This window comes from Atractosteus spatula, chromosome 5, assembly GCF_055471065.1.
Source record: "Atractosteus spatula isolate fAtrSpa1 chromosome 5, fAtrSpa1.hap1, whole genome shotgun sequence".
Taxonomy (NCBI): domain Eukaryota; kingdom Metazoa; phylum Chordata; class Actinopteri; order Semionotiformes; family Lepisosteidae; genus Atractosteus; species Atractosteus spatula.
In genome coordinates this window covers 12,743,718-12,758,917 of record NC_142710.1, presented here as the reverse complement: position 1 = coordinate 12,758,917, position 15,200 = coordinate 12,743,718, and the positions used below count along the sequence as shown (strand labels likewise).

General features: G+C 51.6%; 2 protein-coding genes across 2 annotated transcripts; both read right to left on the bottom strand.

Moving 5' to 3' along the window:
* Positions 1-15: 15 nt before the first annotated feature.
* On the bottom strand, positions 16-5,171 carry LOC148834155 (uncharacterized; the record flags this gene model as incomplete). The annotated part of the gene is made up of 2 exons (XM_088915750.1): positions 16-75; positions 138-5,171. Coding segments are annotated over 2 exons (5,094 nt in total), but the record flags the coding sequence as incomplete, so codon positions are not given.
* A 1,411-nt stretch (positions 5,172-6,582) lies between these two features.
* On the bottom strand, positions 6,583-15,200 carry LOC148834154 (uncharacterized). Its single transcript, XM_088915749.1, has 4 exons — positions 12,677-15,200; positions 11,025-11,824; positions 9,318-9,800; positions 6,583-6,660 (listed from the first exon to the last, which is right to left on the bottom strand). Exons 1-4 carry the CDS (start codon positions 15,198-15,200, stop codon positions 6,583-6,585), a joined length of 3,885 nt encoding a protein of 1,294 aa, XP_088771875.1.

The following is a 15,200-nucleotide window of genomic DNA, read 5'->3' as shown; positions in this document are numbered from 1 at the left end:
TTGACTCCTGCTGTATTAGTGACTGGAGCAGCAGCAGGAGATGTAGGAATAACTACAGGAGCTGAAGGACTGGCGCTGGAGAGATGAGCCACAGAACTGGTTGAGGTCAGTGATGACCTCGTCACTGTGCTTGGTACAGACTCAGGGACTGTACTGGGCGGTGCAGTAGGTCTCTCAGTGGGTGAAGGAATATTAGTGACTGGAGCAGCAGCAGGAGATGTAGGAATAACTGCAGGAGCTGAAGGACTGGCGCTGGAGAGATGAGCCACAGAACTGGTTGAGGTCAGTGATGACCTCGTCACTGTGCTTGGTACAGACTCAGGGACTGTACTGGGCGGTGCAGTAGGTCTCTCAGTGGGTGAAGGAATATTAGTGACTGGAGCAGCAGCAGGAGATGTAGGAATAACTACAGGAGCTGAAGGACTGGCGCTGGAGAGATGAGCCACAGAACTGGTTGAGGTCAGTGATGCCCTCGTCACTGTGCTTGGTACAGACTCAGGGACTGTACTGGGCGGTGCAGTAGGTCTCTCAGTGGGTGAAGGAATATTAGTGACTGGAGCAGCAGCAGGAGATGTAGGAATAACTGCAGGAGCTGAAGGACTGGCGCTGGAGAGATGAGCCACAGAACTGGTTGAGGTCAGTGATGCCCTCGTCACTGTGCTTGGTACAGACTCAGGGACTGTACTGGGCGGTGCAGTAGGTCTCTCAGTGGGTGAAGGAATATTAGTGACTGGAGCAGCAGCAGGAGATGTAGGAATAACTGCAGGAGCTGAAGGACTGGCGCTGGAGAGATGAGCCACAGAACTGGTTGAGGTCAGTGATGCCCTCGTCACTGTGCTTGGTACAGACTCAGGGACTGTACTGGGCGGTGCAGTAGGTCTCTCAGTGGGTGAAGGAATATTAGTGACTGGAGCAGCAGCAGGAGATGTAGGAATAACTGAAGGAGCTGAAGGACTGGCACTGGAGAGATGAGCCACAGAACTGGTTGAGGTCAGTGATGCCCTCGTCACTGTGCTTGGTACAGACTCAGGGACTGTACTGGGCGGTGCAGTAGGTCTCTCAGTGGGTGAAGGAATATTAGTGACTGGAGCAGCAGCAGGAGATGTAGGAATAACTGCAGGAGCTGAAGGACTGGCGCTGGAGAGATGAGCCACAGAACTGGTTGAGGTCAGTGATGCCCTCGTCACTGTGCTTGGTACAGACTCAGGGACTGTACTGGGCGGTGCAGTAGGTCTCTCAGTGGGTGAAGGAATATTAGTGACTGGAGCAGCAGCAGGAGATGTAGGAATAACTGAAGGAGCTGAAGGACTGGCGCTGGAGAGATGAGCCACAGAACTGGTTGAGGTCAGTGATGCCCTCGTCACTGTGCTTGGTACAGACTCAGGGACTGTACTGGGTGGTGCAGTAGGTCTCTCAGTGGGTGAAGGAATATTAGTGACTGGAGCAGCAGCAGGAGATGTAGGAATAACTGAAGGAGCTGAAGGACTGGCGCTGGAGAGATGAGGTGTAGAACTGATAGTAAAGGCCATTGTTGTGGTTGATCGGGCTGTTGTGTTTGGTGGAGTAGTGGTGGAAGTTGGGATGGGTTTTGTAATTCCAGGAGTTGCTATGGTGGTGGGGGCAGTTGTTGTAGATGGGGCTATTGAGGAGGTTGGTGGAGTAGTGGTGGTAGTTGGGGCAGGTGTTGTAGTAGTTTCAGAAGTTGAGGTGGTGGGGGCAGTTGTTCTGGTAGTAGAGGAAGTTGTTGTAGTTGTTGGGGCTGTTGTTGTGCTTGGTGGAGTAGTGGTGGTAGTTGAGGCAGGTGTTGTAGTAGTTTCAGGAGTTGTTGTTGTGGTGGTGGGGTTAGTTGTGGTAGTAGGGGCAGGTGTTGTAGTTGTTGGGGCTGTTGTTGTGCTTGGTGGAGTAGTGGTGGTAGTTGGGGCGGGTGTTGTAGTAGTTTCGGGAGTTGTACTGGTGAGGGCAGTTGTTGTGGTAGTAAGGGCAGGTGTTGTAGTTTTTGGGGCTGTTTTTGTGCTTGGTGGAGTAGTAGTGGTAGTTGGGGCAGGTGTTCTGGTAGTTTCAGGAGTGGTTGTGGTGGTGGGGATTGTTGTGGTAGTTGGGGCAGGTGTTGTGGTAGTTACAGGAGTTGTGGTGATGGTGGGGGTAGTTGTGGTAGTAGGGAAAGTTGTTGTAGTTGTGGGGGCTGTTGTAGTAGTTTTTGGAGTTGTGCTGGTGGGGGCAGTTGTTGTGGTAGTAGGGGCAGGTGTTGTAGTTGTTGGGGCTGTTGTTGTGCTTGGTGGAGTAGTGGTGGTAGTTGGGGCAGGTGTTGTAGTAGTTTCAGGAGTTGTTGTGGTGGTGGGGTTAGTTGTGGTAGTAGGGGCAGGTGTTGTAGTCGTTGGGGCTGTTGTTGTGCTTGGTGGAGTAGTGGTGGTAGTTGGGGCAGGCATTGTTGTAGTTTCATGAGTTGTGATCGTGGGGGCAGTTGTTGTGGTAGTAGGGGCAGTTGTTGTGGATGTTGGGGCTTTTGTTGTGCTTGGTGAAGTAGTGGTGGTAGTTGGGGCAGGCGTTGTAGTTTCAGGACTTGTTGTGGTGGTAGGCATAGTTGAGGTATTAGGGGCAGGTGTTGTAGTTGTTGGAGCTGTTGTTGAGGTTGGTGGAGTAGTCGTGGTAGTAGTTGGGGAAGGTGTTGTAGAAGTCTCAGGAGTTATGGTGGTGGGGGTAGTTGTTGTGGTAGTAAAGGCGGGTGTTGTAGTTGTTGAGGCTGCTGTTGTTGTGCTAGGTACAGTAGTACTGGTGGTAGTTGGGATGGGTGTTCTAGTTTCAGGAGTTATTCTGGAGTTGGAGGCAGTTGTTGTGGTAGTAGGGGCAGATGTTGTAGTCGTTTGGGCTCTTGTTGTGCTTCGTGTAGTGGTGGTGGTAGTTGGGGCAGCTGTTGTTGTAGTTTCAGTAGTTGTGGTGGTGGGGGTAGTTGTGGTAGTAGGGGCAGGTGTTGTGGATGTTTGGGCTGTTGTTGTGCTTGGTGGAGTAGTAGTGGTGGCAGTTCGGGCTTGCATAGCAGTTTCAGGAGTTTTTGTGGTGGTGGGGGTAATTGTTGTGGTAGCAGCGGCAGGTTTTATAGTTGGTGGGGCTGTTGTTATGCTTGGTGGAATAGTGGTGGTAGTTGGGGCAGGTGTTGTAGTAGTTTCAGGAGTTGTTGTCGTGGTGGGGTTAGTTGTGGTAGTTGGGGCAGTTGTTGTAGTTGTTGGGGCTGTTGCTGTGCTTGGTGGAATAGTGGTGGTAGTTGGGGCAGGTGTTGTAGTAGTTTCAGGAGTTGTTGTGGTGGTGGGGGCAGTTGTTGTGGTAGTAGGGACAGGTGTTGTAGTAGTTTCAGGAGTTGTTGTGGTGGTGGGGTTAGTTGTGGTAGTAGGGGCAGTTGTTGTAGTTGTTGGGGCTGTTGTTATGCTTGGTGGAATAGTGGTGGTAGTTGGGGCAGGTGTTGTAGTAGTTTCAGGAGTTGTTGTGGTGGTGGGGTAAGTTGTGGTAGTTGGGGCAGGTGTTGTAGTTGGTGGGGCTGTTGTTATGCTTGGTGGAATAGTGGTGGTAGTTGAGGCGGGTGTTGTAGTAGTTTCGGGAGTTGTGGTGGTGGGGGCAATTGTTGTGGTGGTAGTGGCAGGTGTTGTAGTTGTTGTGGCTCTTGTTGTGATTGGTGGAGTTCTGCTGGTAATTGGGGATGGTGTTGTAGTACTTTCAGGAGTTGTTGTGGTGGTGGGAGAAGATGTTGTGGTAGTAGGGGCAGGTGTTGTAGTTGTTGGGGCTGTTGTTGTGCTTAGTGGAGTACTGTTGGTAGTTGGGGCAGGCGTTGTAGTAGATTCAGGAGTTGTTGTAGTGGTGGGGGTAGTTGTGGTAGTAAGGGCAGGTGTTGTAGTTGTTGGGGCTGTAGTTGTGTTTGGTGGAGTAGCGGTGGTAGTTGGGGCAGGTGTTGTAGTAGTTTCAGGAGTTGTTGTGGTGGTGGGGGCAGTTGTTCTGGTACTAGGGGTAGGTGTTGTAGTTGTTGGGGCTGTTGTGCTTGGTGGAGTAGTGGTGGTAGTTGGGATGTGTGTTGTTGTAGTTTCAGGAGTTGTTGTGGTGGTGAGGGCAGTTGTTGTGGTAGTAGGGGCAGGTGTTGTAGTAGTTTCGGGAGTTGTGATGGTAGGGGCAGTTGTTGTGGTAGTAGGGGCAGGTGTTGTAGTTGTTGTGGCTTTTGTTGTGCTTGTTGGAGTACTGGTGGTAGTTAGGGCAAGTGTTGAAGTTGTTGGGGCTCTTGTTGTGCTTGGTGGTGTAGTGGTGGTGGTAGTTGGGGCAGGTGTTGTTGTAGTTTCAGGAGTTGTTGTGGTGGTGGGGTTAGTTGTGGTAGTAGGGGCAGGAGTTGTAGTTGTTGGGGCTGTTGTTGTGCTAGGTGGAGTAGTGGTGGTAGTAGGGAAAGGTGTTGTAGTTGTTGGGGCTCTAGTTGTGCTTGGTGGAGTAGTCGTGGTAGTTGGGGCAGGTGTTGTGGTAGTTTCAGGAGTTGTTGTGGTGGTGGGGGCAGTTGTTTTGATAGTAGGGGCAGGTGTTGTAGTCGTTGGGGCTGTAGTTGTGATTGGTGGAGTAGTGCTGGTAGTTGGGGCAGGTGTTGTTGTAGTTTCAGGAGTTGTTGTGGTGGTGGGGGCAGTTGTTGTGGTAGAAGGGGCAGGTGTTGTAGTTGTTGGGGCTGTTGTTGTGCTTGGTGGAGTAGTGGTGGTAGTTGGGGCAGGTGTTGTAGTAGTTTCAGGAGTTGATGTGGTGGTGGGGGCAGTTGTTGTGGTAGAAGGGGCAGGTGTTGTAATTGTTGGGGCTGTTGTTGTGCTTGGTGGAGTCGTGGTGGTAGTTGGGGCGGGTGTAGTAGTTTCAGGAGTTGTTGTGGTGGTGGGGTTAGTTGTGGTAGTAGGGGCAGGTTTTGTAGCTGTTGGGGCTGTTGTTGTGCTTGGTGGAGTAGTGGTGGTAGTAGGGGCAGCTGTTGTAGTTGTTGGGGCTGTAGTTGTACTTGGTGGAGTAGTGGTGGTAGTAGGGGCAGGTGCTGTAGTAGTTTCAGGAGTTGTTGTGGTGGGGGGGGCAGTTGTTGTGGTAGTAGGGGCAGGTGTTGTAGTAGTTTCAGGAGTTGTTGTGGTGGTGGGGTTAGTTGTGGTAGTAGGGGCAGGAGTTGTAGTTGTTGGGGCTGTTGTGCTTGGTGGAGTAGTGGTGGTAGTAGGGGCAGCTGTTGTAGTTGTTGGGGCTGTAGTTGTACTTGGTGGAGTAGTGGTGGTAGTTGGGGCGGGTGTTGTAGTAGTTTCAGGAGTTGTTGTGGTGGTGGGGTTAGTTGTGGTAGAAGAGGCAGGAGTTGTAGTTGTTGGGGCTGTTGTTGTGCTTTGTGGAGTAGTGGTGGTAGTAGGGGCAGGTGTTGTAGTTGTTGGGGCTGTTGCTGTGCTTGGTGGAGTAGTGGTGGTAGTTGGGACACGTGTTGTAGTAGTTTCAGGAGTTGTTGTGGTGGTGGGGGCAGTTGTTGTGGTAGTAGGAGCAGGTGTTGTATTAGTTTCAGGAGTTATTGTGGTGGTGGGGTTAGTTGTTGTAGTAGGGGCAGGTGTTGTAGTAGTTTCAGGGGTTGTTGTGGTGGTGGGGTTAGTTGTGGTAGTAGGGGAAGGAGTTGTAGTAGTTTCAGGAGTTGTTGTGGTGGTGGGGGCAGTTGTTGTGGTAGTAGGGGCAGGTGTTGTAGTAGTTTCAGGAGTTGTTGTGGGGTTGGGGGCAGGTGTTGTAGTAGTTTCAGGAGTTGTTGTGGTGGTGGGGTTAGTTGTGATAGTAGGGGCAGGAGTTGAAGTTGTTGGGGCTGTGGTTGTGCTAAGTGGAGTAGTGGTGGTAGTTGGGGCAGGTGTTGTAGTTGTTGGGGCTATTGTGCTTGATGGAGTAGTGGTGGTAGTTGGGGCAGCTGTTGTAGTAGTTGGGGCTGTTGTTGTGCTTCGTGGAGTAGTGGTGGTAGTTGGGGCAGGCGTTGTAGTAGTTTCAGGAGTTGTTGTGGTGGTGGGGTTAGTTGTGGTAGTAGGGGCAGGTGTTGTAGTTGTTGGGGCTGTTGTTGTGCTTGGAGGAATAGTGGTGGTAGTTGGGGCAGGTGTTGTAGTAGTTTCAGGAGTTCTTGTGGTGGTGGGGTTAGTGGTGGTAGTTGGGGCAGGTGTTGTAGTAGTTGGGGCTGTAGTAGTGCTTGGTGGAGTAGTGGTGGTAGTTGGGGCAGGTGTTGTAGTTTCGAGAGTTGTTGTGGTGGTGGGGGCAGTTGTTGCGGTAGTAGGGGCAGGTGTTGTAGTTGTTGGGGCTGTTGTTGTGCTTGAGGGAGTAGTGGTGGTAGTTGGGGCGGGTGTAGTAGTTTCAGGAGTTGTTGTGGTGGTGGGGTTAGTTGTGGTAGTTGGGGCAGGTGTTGTAGTTGTTGGGGCTGTTGTTGTGCTTGGTGGAGTAGTGGTGGTAGTTGGGGCGGGTGTTGTAGTAGTTTCGGGAGTTGTTGTGGTGGGGGCAGTTGTTGTGGTAGTAGGGGCAGGTGTTGTAGTTGTTGGGGCTGTAGTTGTGCTTGGTGGAGTAGTGGTGGTAGTTGGGGCGGGTGTTGTAGTAGTTTCAGGAGTTGTTGTGGTGTTGGGGGTAGTTGTTGTGGTTGCAGGGGCAGGTGTTGTAGTTGTTGGGGCTGTTGTTGTGCTTTGTGGAGAAGGGGTGGTAGTAGGGGCAGGTGTTGTAGTTGTTGGGGCTGTTGCTGTGCTTGGTGGAGTAGTGGTGGTAGTTGGGATACGTGTTGTAGTAGTTTCAGGAGTTGTTGTGGTGGTGGGGGCAGTTGTTGTGGTAGTAGGAGCAGGTGTTGTTTTAGTTTCAGGAGTTATTGTGGTGGTGGGGTTAGTTGTTGTAGTAGGGGCAGGTGTTGTAGTAGTTTCAGAAGTTGTTGTGGTGGTGGGGGCAGTAGTTGTGGTAGTAGGGGCAGGTGTTGTAGTAGTTTCAGGAGTTGTTGTGGTGGTGGGGATAGTTGTGGTAGTAGGGGCAGGAGTTGTAGTAGTTTCAGGAGTTGTTGTGGTGGTGGGGGCAGTTGTTGTGGTAGTAGGGGCAGGTGTTGTAGTAGTTTCAGGAGTTGTTGTGGTGGTGGGGGCAGGTGTTGTAGTAGTTTCAGGAGTTGTTGTGGTGGTGGGGTTAGTTGTGATAGTAGGGGCAGGAGTTGAAGTTGTTGGGGCTGTGGTTGTGCTAAGTGGAGTAGTGGTGGTAGTTGGGGCAGGTGTTGTAGTTGTTGGGGCTATTGTGCTTGAAGGAGTATTGGTGGTAGTTGGGGCAGGTGTTGTAGTAGTTGGGGCTGTTGTTGTGCTTCGTGGAGTAGTGGTGGTAGTTGGGGCAGGCGTTGTAGTAGTTTCAGGAGTTGTTGTGGTGGTGGGGTTAGTTGTGGTAGTAGGGGCAGGTGTTGTAGATGTTGGGGCTGTTGTTGTGCTTGGAGGAATAGTGGTGGTAGTTGGGGCAGGTGTTGTAGTAGTTTCAGGAGTTCTTGTGGCGGTGGGGGCAGTTGTTGTGGTAGTAGGGACAGGTTTTGTAGTAGTTTCAGAAGTTGTTGTGGTGGTGGGGTTAGTTGTCGTAGGAGGGGCAGGTGTTGTAGTTGTTGGGGCTGTTGTTGTGCTTGGTGGAGTAGTGGTGGTAGTTGGGGCAGGTGTTGTAGTAGTTGGGGCTGTTGTTGTGGTTCTCGGAGTAGTGGTGGTAGTAGGGGCAGGCGTTGTAGTATTTTCAGGAGTTATTGTGGTGGTGGGGTTAGTTGTGGTAGTAGGGGCAGGTGTTGTAGTTGTTGGGGCTGTTGTTTTGCTTCGTGGTGTAGTGGTGGTAGTAGTGGCAGGTGTTGTAGTTTTTGGGGCTGTAGTAGTGCTTGGTGGAGTAGTGGTGGTAGTTGGGGCAGGTGTTGTAGTTTCGAGAGTTGTTGTGGTGGTGGGGGCAGTTGTTGCGGTAGTAGGGGCAGGTGTTGTAGTTGTTGGGGATGATGTTGTGCTTGGTGGAGTAGTCGTGGTAGTTGGGGCAGGTGTTGTAGTAGTTTCAGGAGTTGTTGTGGTGGTGGGGGCAGTTGTTGTGGTAGTAGGGGCAGGTGTTGCAGTAGTTTCAGGAGTTGTTGTGGTGGTGGGGTTAGTTGTGGTAGTAGGGGCAGGATTTGTAGTTGTTGGGGCTGTTGTTGTGCTTGGTGGAGTAGTAGTGGTGGAATTTCGGGCTTGCATAGCAGTTTCAGGAGTTTTTGTGGTGGGGGTAGTTGTTGTGGTAGTAGGGGCAGGTGTTGTAGTTGTTGGGGCTGTTGTTGTGCTTGGTGGAGTAGTGGTGGTAGTTGGGGCAGGTGTTGTAGTTGTTGGGGCTGTTGTTGTGCTTGGAGGAGTAGTGGTGGTAGTTGGGGCAGGTGTTGTAGTAGTTTCAGGAGTTGTTGTGGTGGTGGGGGCAGTTGTTGTGGTAGTAGGGGCAGGTGTTGTAGTAGTTTCAGGAGTTGTTGTGGTTGTGGGGTTAGTTGTTGTAGTAGGGGCAGGTGTTGTAGTAGTTTCAGGAGTTGTTGTGGTGGTGGGGGCAGTTGTTGTGGTAGTAGGGGAAGGTGTTGTAGTAGTTTCAGGAGTTGTTGTGGTGGTGGGGTTAATTGTTGTAGTAGGGGCAGGTGTTGTAGCAGTTTCAGGAGTTGATGTGGTGGTGGGGGCAGTTGTTGTGGTAGTAGTGGCAGGTGTTGTAGTAGTTTCAGGAGTTGTTGTGGTGGTGGGATTAGTTGTGGTAGTAGGGGCAGGTGTTGTAGTTGTTGGGGCTTTTGTTGTGCTTGGTGGAGCAGTGGTGGTAGTTGGGGCAGGTGTTGTTGTAGTTACGGGAGTTGTTGTGGTGGTGGGGGCAGTTGTTGTGGTAGTAGGGGCAGGTGTTGTAGTTGTTGGGGCTGTTGTTGTGCTTGGTGGACTAGTGGTGGTAGTTGGGGCGGGTGTAGTAGTTTCAGGAGTTGCTGTGGTGGTGGGGTTAGTTGTGGTAGTAGGGGAAGGTGTTGTAGTTGTTGGGGCTGTTGTTGTGCTTGGTGGAGTAGTGGTGGTAGTTGGGGCAGGTGTTGTAGTAGGTTCTGGAGTTGTTGTGGTGGGGGCAGTTGTTGTGGTAGTAGGGGCAGGTGTTGTAGTTGTTGGGGCTGTAGTTGTGCTTGGTGGAGTAGTGGTGGTAGTTGGGGCGGGTGTTGTAGTAGTTTCAGGAGTTGATGTGGTGGTGGGGGCAGTTGTTGTCGTAGTAGAGGCAGGTGTTGTAGTTGTTGGGGCTGTTGTTGTGCTTGGAGGAGTAGTGGTGGTAGTTGGGGCAGGTGTTGTAGTAGTTTCAGGAGTTGTTGTAGTGGTGGGGGCAGTTGTTGTGGTAGTAGTGGCAGGTGTTGTAGTAGTTTCAGGAGTTGTTGTGGTGGTGGGGTTAGTTGTGGTAGTAGGGGCAGGTGTTGTAGATGTTGGGGCTGTTGTTGTGCTTGGTGGAGTAGTGGTGGTAGTTGGGGCAGGTGTTGTAGTTTCAGGAGTTGTTGTGGGGGTAGTTGTTGTGGTAGTAGGGGCAGGTGTTGTAGTTGTTGGGGCTGTTGTTGTGCTTGGTGGAGTAGTGGTGGTAGTTGGGGCGGGTGTTGTAGTAGTTTCAGGAGTTGTTGTTGTGGTGGGGGCAGTTGTTGTGGTAGTAGGGACAGGTGTTGTAGTAGTTTCAGGAGTTGTTGTGGTGGTGGGGTTAGTTGTGGTAGTAGGGGCAGATGTTGTAGTTGTTGGGGCCGTTGTTGTGCTTGGAGGAGTAGTGGTGGTAGTTGGGGCAGGTGTTGTTGTAGTTTCAGGAGTTGTTGTGGTGGTGGGGGGGGCAGTTGTTGTGGTAGTAGGGGCAGGTGTTGTAGTAGTTTCAGGAGTTGTTGTGGTGGTGGGGTTAGTTGTGGTAGTAGGGGCAGGAGTTGTAGTTGTTGGGGCTGTTGTTGTGCTTGGAGTAGTAGTGGTTGTAGTTGGGGCAGGTGTTGTTGTAGTTTCAGGAGTTGTTGTTGTGGGGGCAGTTGTTGTGGTAGTAGGGGCAGTTGTTGTAGTTGTTAGTTGTGTTGTGCTTGGTGGAGTAGTGGTGGTAGTAGGGGCAGGTGTTGTAGTTGTTGGGGCTGTAGTTGTGCTTGGTGGAGTAGTGGTGGTAGTTGGGGCAGGTGTTGTAGTAGTTTCAGGAGTTGTTGTGGTGGTGGGGGCAGTAGTTGTGGTAGTAGGGGCAGGTGTTGTAGTAGTTTCAGGAGTTGTTGTGGTGGTGGGGTTAGTTGTGGTAGTAGGGGCAGGAGTTGTAGTAGTTTCAGGAGTTGTTGTGGTGGTGGGGGCAGCTGTTGTGGTAGTAGGGGCAGGTGTTGTAGTAGTTTCAGGAGTTGTTGTGGTGGTGGGGGCAGGTGTTGTAGTAGTTTCAGGAGTTGTTGTGGTGGGGGCAGTTGTTGTCGTAGTAGAGGCAGGTGTTGTAGTTGTTGGGGCTGTTGTTGTGCTTGGTGGAGTAGTGGTGGTAGTTGGGACAGGCGTTGTAGTAGTTTCAGGAGTTGATGTGGTGGTGGGGGCAGTTGTTGTGGTAGTAGTGGCAGGTGTTGTATTAGTTTCAGGAGTTATTGTGGTGGTGGGGTTAGTTGTTGTAGTAGGGGCAGGTGTTGTAGTAGTTTCAGGGGTTGTTGTGGTGGTGGGGGCAGTTGTTGTGGTAGTAGGGGCAGGTGTTGCAGTAGTTTCAGGAGTTGTTGTGGTGGTGGGGTTAGTTGTGGTAGTAGGGGCAGGATTTGTAGTTGTTGGGGCTGTTGTTGTGCTTGGTGGAGTAGTAGTGGTGGAATTTCGGGCTTGCATAGCAGTTTCAGGAGTTTTTGTGGTGGGGGTAATTGTTGTGGTAGTAGGGGCAGGTGTTGTAGTTGTTGGGGCTGTTGTTGTGCTTGGTGGAGTAGTGGTGGTAGTTGGGGCAGGTGTTGTAGTTGTTGGGGCTGTTGTTGTGCTTGGAGGAGTAGTGGTGGTAGTTGGGGCAGGTGTTGTAGTAGTTTCAGGAGTTGTTGTGGTGGTGGGGGCAGTTGTTGTGGTAGTAGGGGCAGGTGTTGTAGTAGTTTCAGGAGTTGTTGTGGTTGTGGGGTTAGTTGTTGTAGTAGGGGCAGGTGTTGTAGTAGTTTCAGGAGTTGTTGTGGTGGTGGGGGCAGTTGTTGTGGTAGTAGGGGAAGGTGTTGTAGTAGTTTCAGGAGTTGTTGTGGTGGTGGGGTTAATTGTTGTAGTAGGGGCAGGTGTTGTAGCAGTTTCAGGAGTTGATGTGGTGGTGGGGGCAGTTGTTGTGGTAGTAGTGGCAGGTGTTGTAGTAGTTTCAGGAGTTGTTGTGGTGGTGGGATTAGTTGTGGTAGTAGGGGCAGGTGTTGTAGTTGTTGGGGCTTTTGTTGTGCTTGGTGGAGCAGTGGTGGTAGTTGGGGCAGGTGTTGTTGTAGTTACGGGAGTTGTTGTGGTGGTGGGGGCAGTTGTTGTGGTAGTAGGGGCAGGTGTTGTAGTTGTTGGGGCTGTTGTTGTGCTTGGTGGACTAGTGGTGGTAGTTGGGGCGGGTGTAGTAGTTTCAGGAGTTGCTGTGGTGGTGGGGTTAGTTGTGGTAGTAGGGGAAGGTGTTGTAGTTGTTGGGGCTGTTGTTGTGCTTGGTGGAGTAGTGGTGGTAGTTGGGGCAGGTGTTGTAGTAGGTTCTGGAGTTGTTGTGGTGGGGGCAGTTGTTGTGGTAGTAGGGGCAGGTGTTGTAGTTGTTGGGGCTGTAGTTGTGCTTGGTGGAGTAGTGGTGGTAGTTGGGGCGGGTGTTGTAGTAGTTTCAGGAGTTGATGTGGTGGTGGGGGCAGTTGTTGTCGTAGTAGAGGCAGGTGTTGTAGTTGTTGGGGCTGTTGTTGTGCTTGGAGGAGTAGTGGTGGTAGTTGGGGCAGGTGTTGTAGTAGTTTCAGGAGTTGTAGTGGTGGGGGCAGTTGTTGTGGTAGTAGTGGCAGGTGTTGTAGTAGTTTCAGGAGTTGTTGTGGTGGTGGGGTTAGTTGTGGTAGTAGGGGCAGGTGTTGTAGATGTTGGGGCTGTTGTTGTGCTTGGTGGAGTAGTGGTGGTAGTTGGGGCAGGTGTTGTAGTTTCAGGAGTTGTTGTGGGGGTAGTTGTTGTGGTAGTAGGGGCAGGTGTTGTAGTTGTTGGGGCTGTTGTTGTGCTTGGTGGAGTAGTGGTGGTAGTTGGGGCGGGTGTTGTAGTAGTTTCAGGAGTTGTTGTTGTGGTGGGGGCAGTTGTTGTGGTAGTAGGGACAGGTGTTGTAGTAGTTTCAGGAGTTGTTGTGGTGGTGGGGTTAGTTGTGGTAGTAGGGGCAGATGTTGTAGTTGTTGGGGCCGTTGTTGTGCTTGGAGGAGTAGTGGTGGTAGTTGGGGCAGGTGTTGTTGTAGTTTCAGGAGTTGTTGTGGTGGTGGGGGGGGCAGTTGTTGTGGTAGTAGGGGCAGGTGTTGTAGTAGTTTCAGGAGTTGTTGTGGTGGTGGGGTTAGTTGTGGTAGTAGGGGCAGGAGTTGTAGTTGTTGGGGCTGTTGTTGTGCTTGGAGTAGTAGTGGTTGTAGTTGGGGCAGGTGTTGTTGTAGTTTCAGGAGTTGTTGTTGTGGGGGCAGTTGTTGTGGTAGTAGGGGCAGTTGTTGTAGTTGTTAGTTGTGTTGTGCTTGGTGGAGTAGTGGTGGTAGTAGGGGCAGGTGTTGTAGTTGTTGGGGCTGTAGTTGTGCTTGGTGGAGTAGTGGTGGTAGTTGGGGCAGGTGTTGTAGTAGTTTCAGGAGTTGTTGTGGTGGTGGGGGCAGTAGTTGTGGTAGTAGGGGCAGGTGTTGTAGTAGTTTCAGGAGTTGTTGTGGTGGTGGGGTTAGTTGTGGTAGTAGGGGCAGGAGTTGTAGTAGTTTCAGGAGTTGTTGTGGTGGTGGGGGCAGCTGTTGTGGTAGTAGGGGCAGGTGTTGTAGTAGTTTCAGGAGTTGTTGTGGTGGTGGGGGCAGGTGTTGTAGTAGTTTCAGGAGTTGTTGTGGTGGGGGCAGTTGTTGTCGTAGTAGAGGCAGGTGTTGTAGTTGTTGGGGCTGTTGTTGTGCTTGGTGGAGTAGTGGTGGTAGTTGGGACAGGCGTTGTAGTAGTTTCAGGAGTTGATGTGGTGGTGGGGGCAGTTGTTGTGGTAGTAGTGGCAGGTGTTGTACTAGTTTCAGGAGTTGTTGTGGTGGTGGGGTTAGTTGTGGACGTAGGGGCAGGTGTTGTAGTTGTTGCGGCTGTTGTTGTGCTTGGTGGAGTAGTGGTGGTAGTTGGGGCAGGTGTTGTTGTAGTTTCAGCAGTTGTTGTGGTGGAGGGGGCAGTTGTTGTAGTTGTTGGGGCTGTTGTTGTGCTTGGTGGAGTAGTGGTGGTAGTTGGGACAGGCGTTGTAGTAGTTTCAGGAGTTGATGTGGTGGTGGGGGCAGTTGTTGTGGTAGTAGTGGCAGGTGTTGTACTAGTTTCAGGAGTTGTTGTGGTGGTGGGGTTAGTTGTGGACGTAGGGGCAGGTGTTGTAGTTGTTGCGGCTGTTGTTGTGCTTGGTGGAGTAGTGGTGGTAGTTGGGGCAGGTGTTGTTGTAGTTTCAGCAGTTGTTGTGGTGGAGGGGGCAGTTGTTGTAGTTGTTGGGGCTGTTGTTCTGCTTGGTGGAGTAGTGGTGGTAGTTGAGGCAGGTGTTGTAGTAGTTTCAGGAGTTGTTGTGGTGGTGGGGGCAGTTGTTGTGGTAGTTGGGGCAGGTGTTGTAGTAGTTTCAGGACTTGTTGCGCTTGGTGGAGTAGTGGTGGTAGTTGGGGCAGGTGTTGTTGTAGTTTCAGGAGTTGTTGTGGGGGTAGTTGTTGTGGTAGTAGGGGCAGGTGTTGTAGTTGTGGGGGCTGTTGTTGTGCTTGGTGGAGTAGTGGTGGTAGTTGGGGCGGGTGTTGTAGTAGTTTCAGGAGTTGTTGTGGTGGTGGGGTTAGTTGTGGTAGTAGGGGCAGGTGTTGTAGTTGTTGGGGCTGTTGTTGTGCTTGTTGGAGTAGTGGTGGTAGTTGGGGCGGGTGTAGTAGTTTCAGGAGTTGTTGTAGTGGTGGGGTTAGTTGTGGTAGTAGGGGCAGGTGTTATAGTTGTTGGGGCTGTAGTTGTGCTTGGTGGAGTAGTGGTGGTAGTTGGGGCAGGTGTTGTAGTAGTTTCAGGAGTTGTTGTGGTGTTGGGGGTAGTTGTTGTGGTTCCAGGGGCAGGTGTTGTAGTTGTTGGGGCTGTTGTTGTGCTTGGTGGAGTAGTGGTGGTAGTTGGGGCAGGTGTTGTAGTAGTTTCAGGAGTTGTTGTGGTGGTGGGGGCAGTTGTTGTGGTAGTAGGGACATGTGTTGTAGTAGTTTCAGGAGTTGTTGTGGTGGTGGGGTTAGTTGTGGTAGAAGGGGCAGGAGTTGTAGTTGTTGGGGCTGTTGTTGTGCTTGGTGGAGTAGTGGTGGTAGTAGGGGCAGGTGTTGTAGTTGTTGGGGCTGTAGTTGTGCTTGGTGGAGTAGTCGTGGTTGTTGGGGCAGGTGTTGTACTCGTTTCAGGAGTTGTTGTGGTGGTGGGGTTAGTTGTGGTAGCAGGGGCAGGAGTTGTAGTTCTTGGGGCTATTGTTGTGCTTTGTGGAGTAGTGGTGGTAGTAGGGGTAGGTGTTGTAGTTGTTGGGGCTGTATTTGTGCTTGGTGGAGTAGTCGTGGTTGTTCGGGCAGGTGTTGTAGTAGTTTCAGGAGTTGTTGTGGTGGTGGGGTTAGTTGTGGTAGTTGGGGCAGGTGTTGTAGTTGTTGGGGCTGTTGCTGTGCTTGGTGGAGTAGTGGTGGTAGTTGGGGCGGGTGTTGTAGTAGTTTCAGGAGTTATTGTGGTGGTGGGGTTAGTTGTTGTAGTAGGGGCAGGTGTTGTAGTAGTTTCAGGAGTTGTTGTGGTGGGGGGGGAAGTAGTTGTGGTAGTAGGGGCAGGTGTTGTAGTAGTTTCAGGAGTTGTTGTGGTGGTGGGGTTAGTTGTGGTAGTAGGGGCAGGAGTTGTAGTAGTTTCAGGAGTTGTTGTGGTGGTGGGGGCAGTTGTTGTGATAGTAGGGGCAGGTGTTGTAGTCGTTGGGGCTGTAGTTGTGCTAGGTAGAGTAGTGGTGGTAGTTGGGGCAGGTGTTGTAGTTTCAGGAGTTGTTGTGGTGGTGGGGGCAGTTGTTGTGGTAGTAGGGGCAGGTGTTGTAGTTGCTGGGGCTGTTGTTGTGCTTGGTGGAGTAGTAGTGGTGGCATTTCGGGCTTGCAT

Excerpts from the sequence above, each read along its gene's own strand:
- LOC148834154 (XM_088915749.1), bottom strand. The coding sequence starts at position 15,200 with ATGCAAGCCCGAAATGCCACCACTACTACTCCACCAAGCACAACAACA. Across the intron at positions 11,825-12,676 it reads TACCACCACTACTCCACCAA|CCCCAACAACTACAACACCT; the intron begins GCACAACTACAG and ends GCACAACAACAG. Across the intron at positions 9,801-11,024 it reads CAACAACTCCTGAAACTACT|GCCCCCCCCACCACCACAAC; the intron begins ACAACACCTGCC and ends ACCACAACAACT.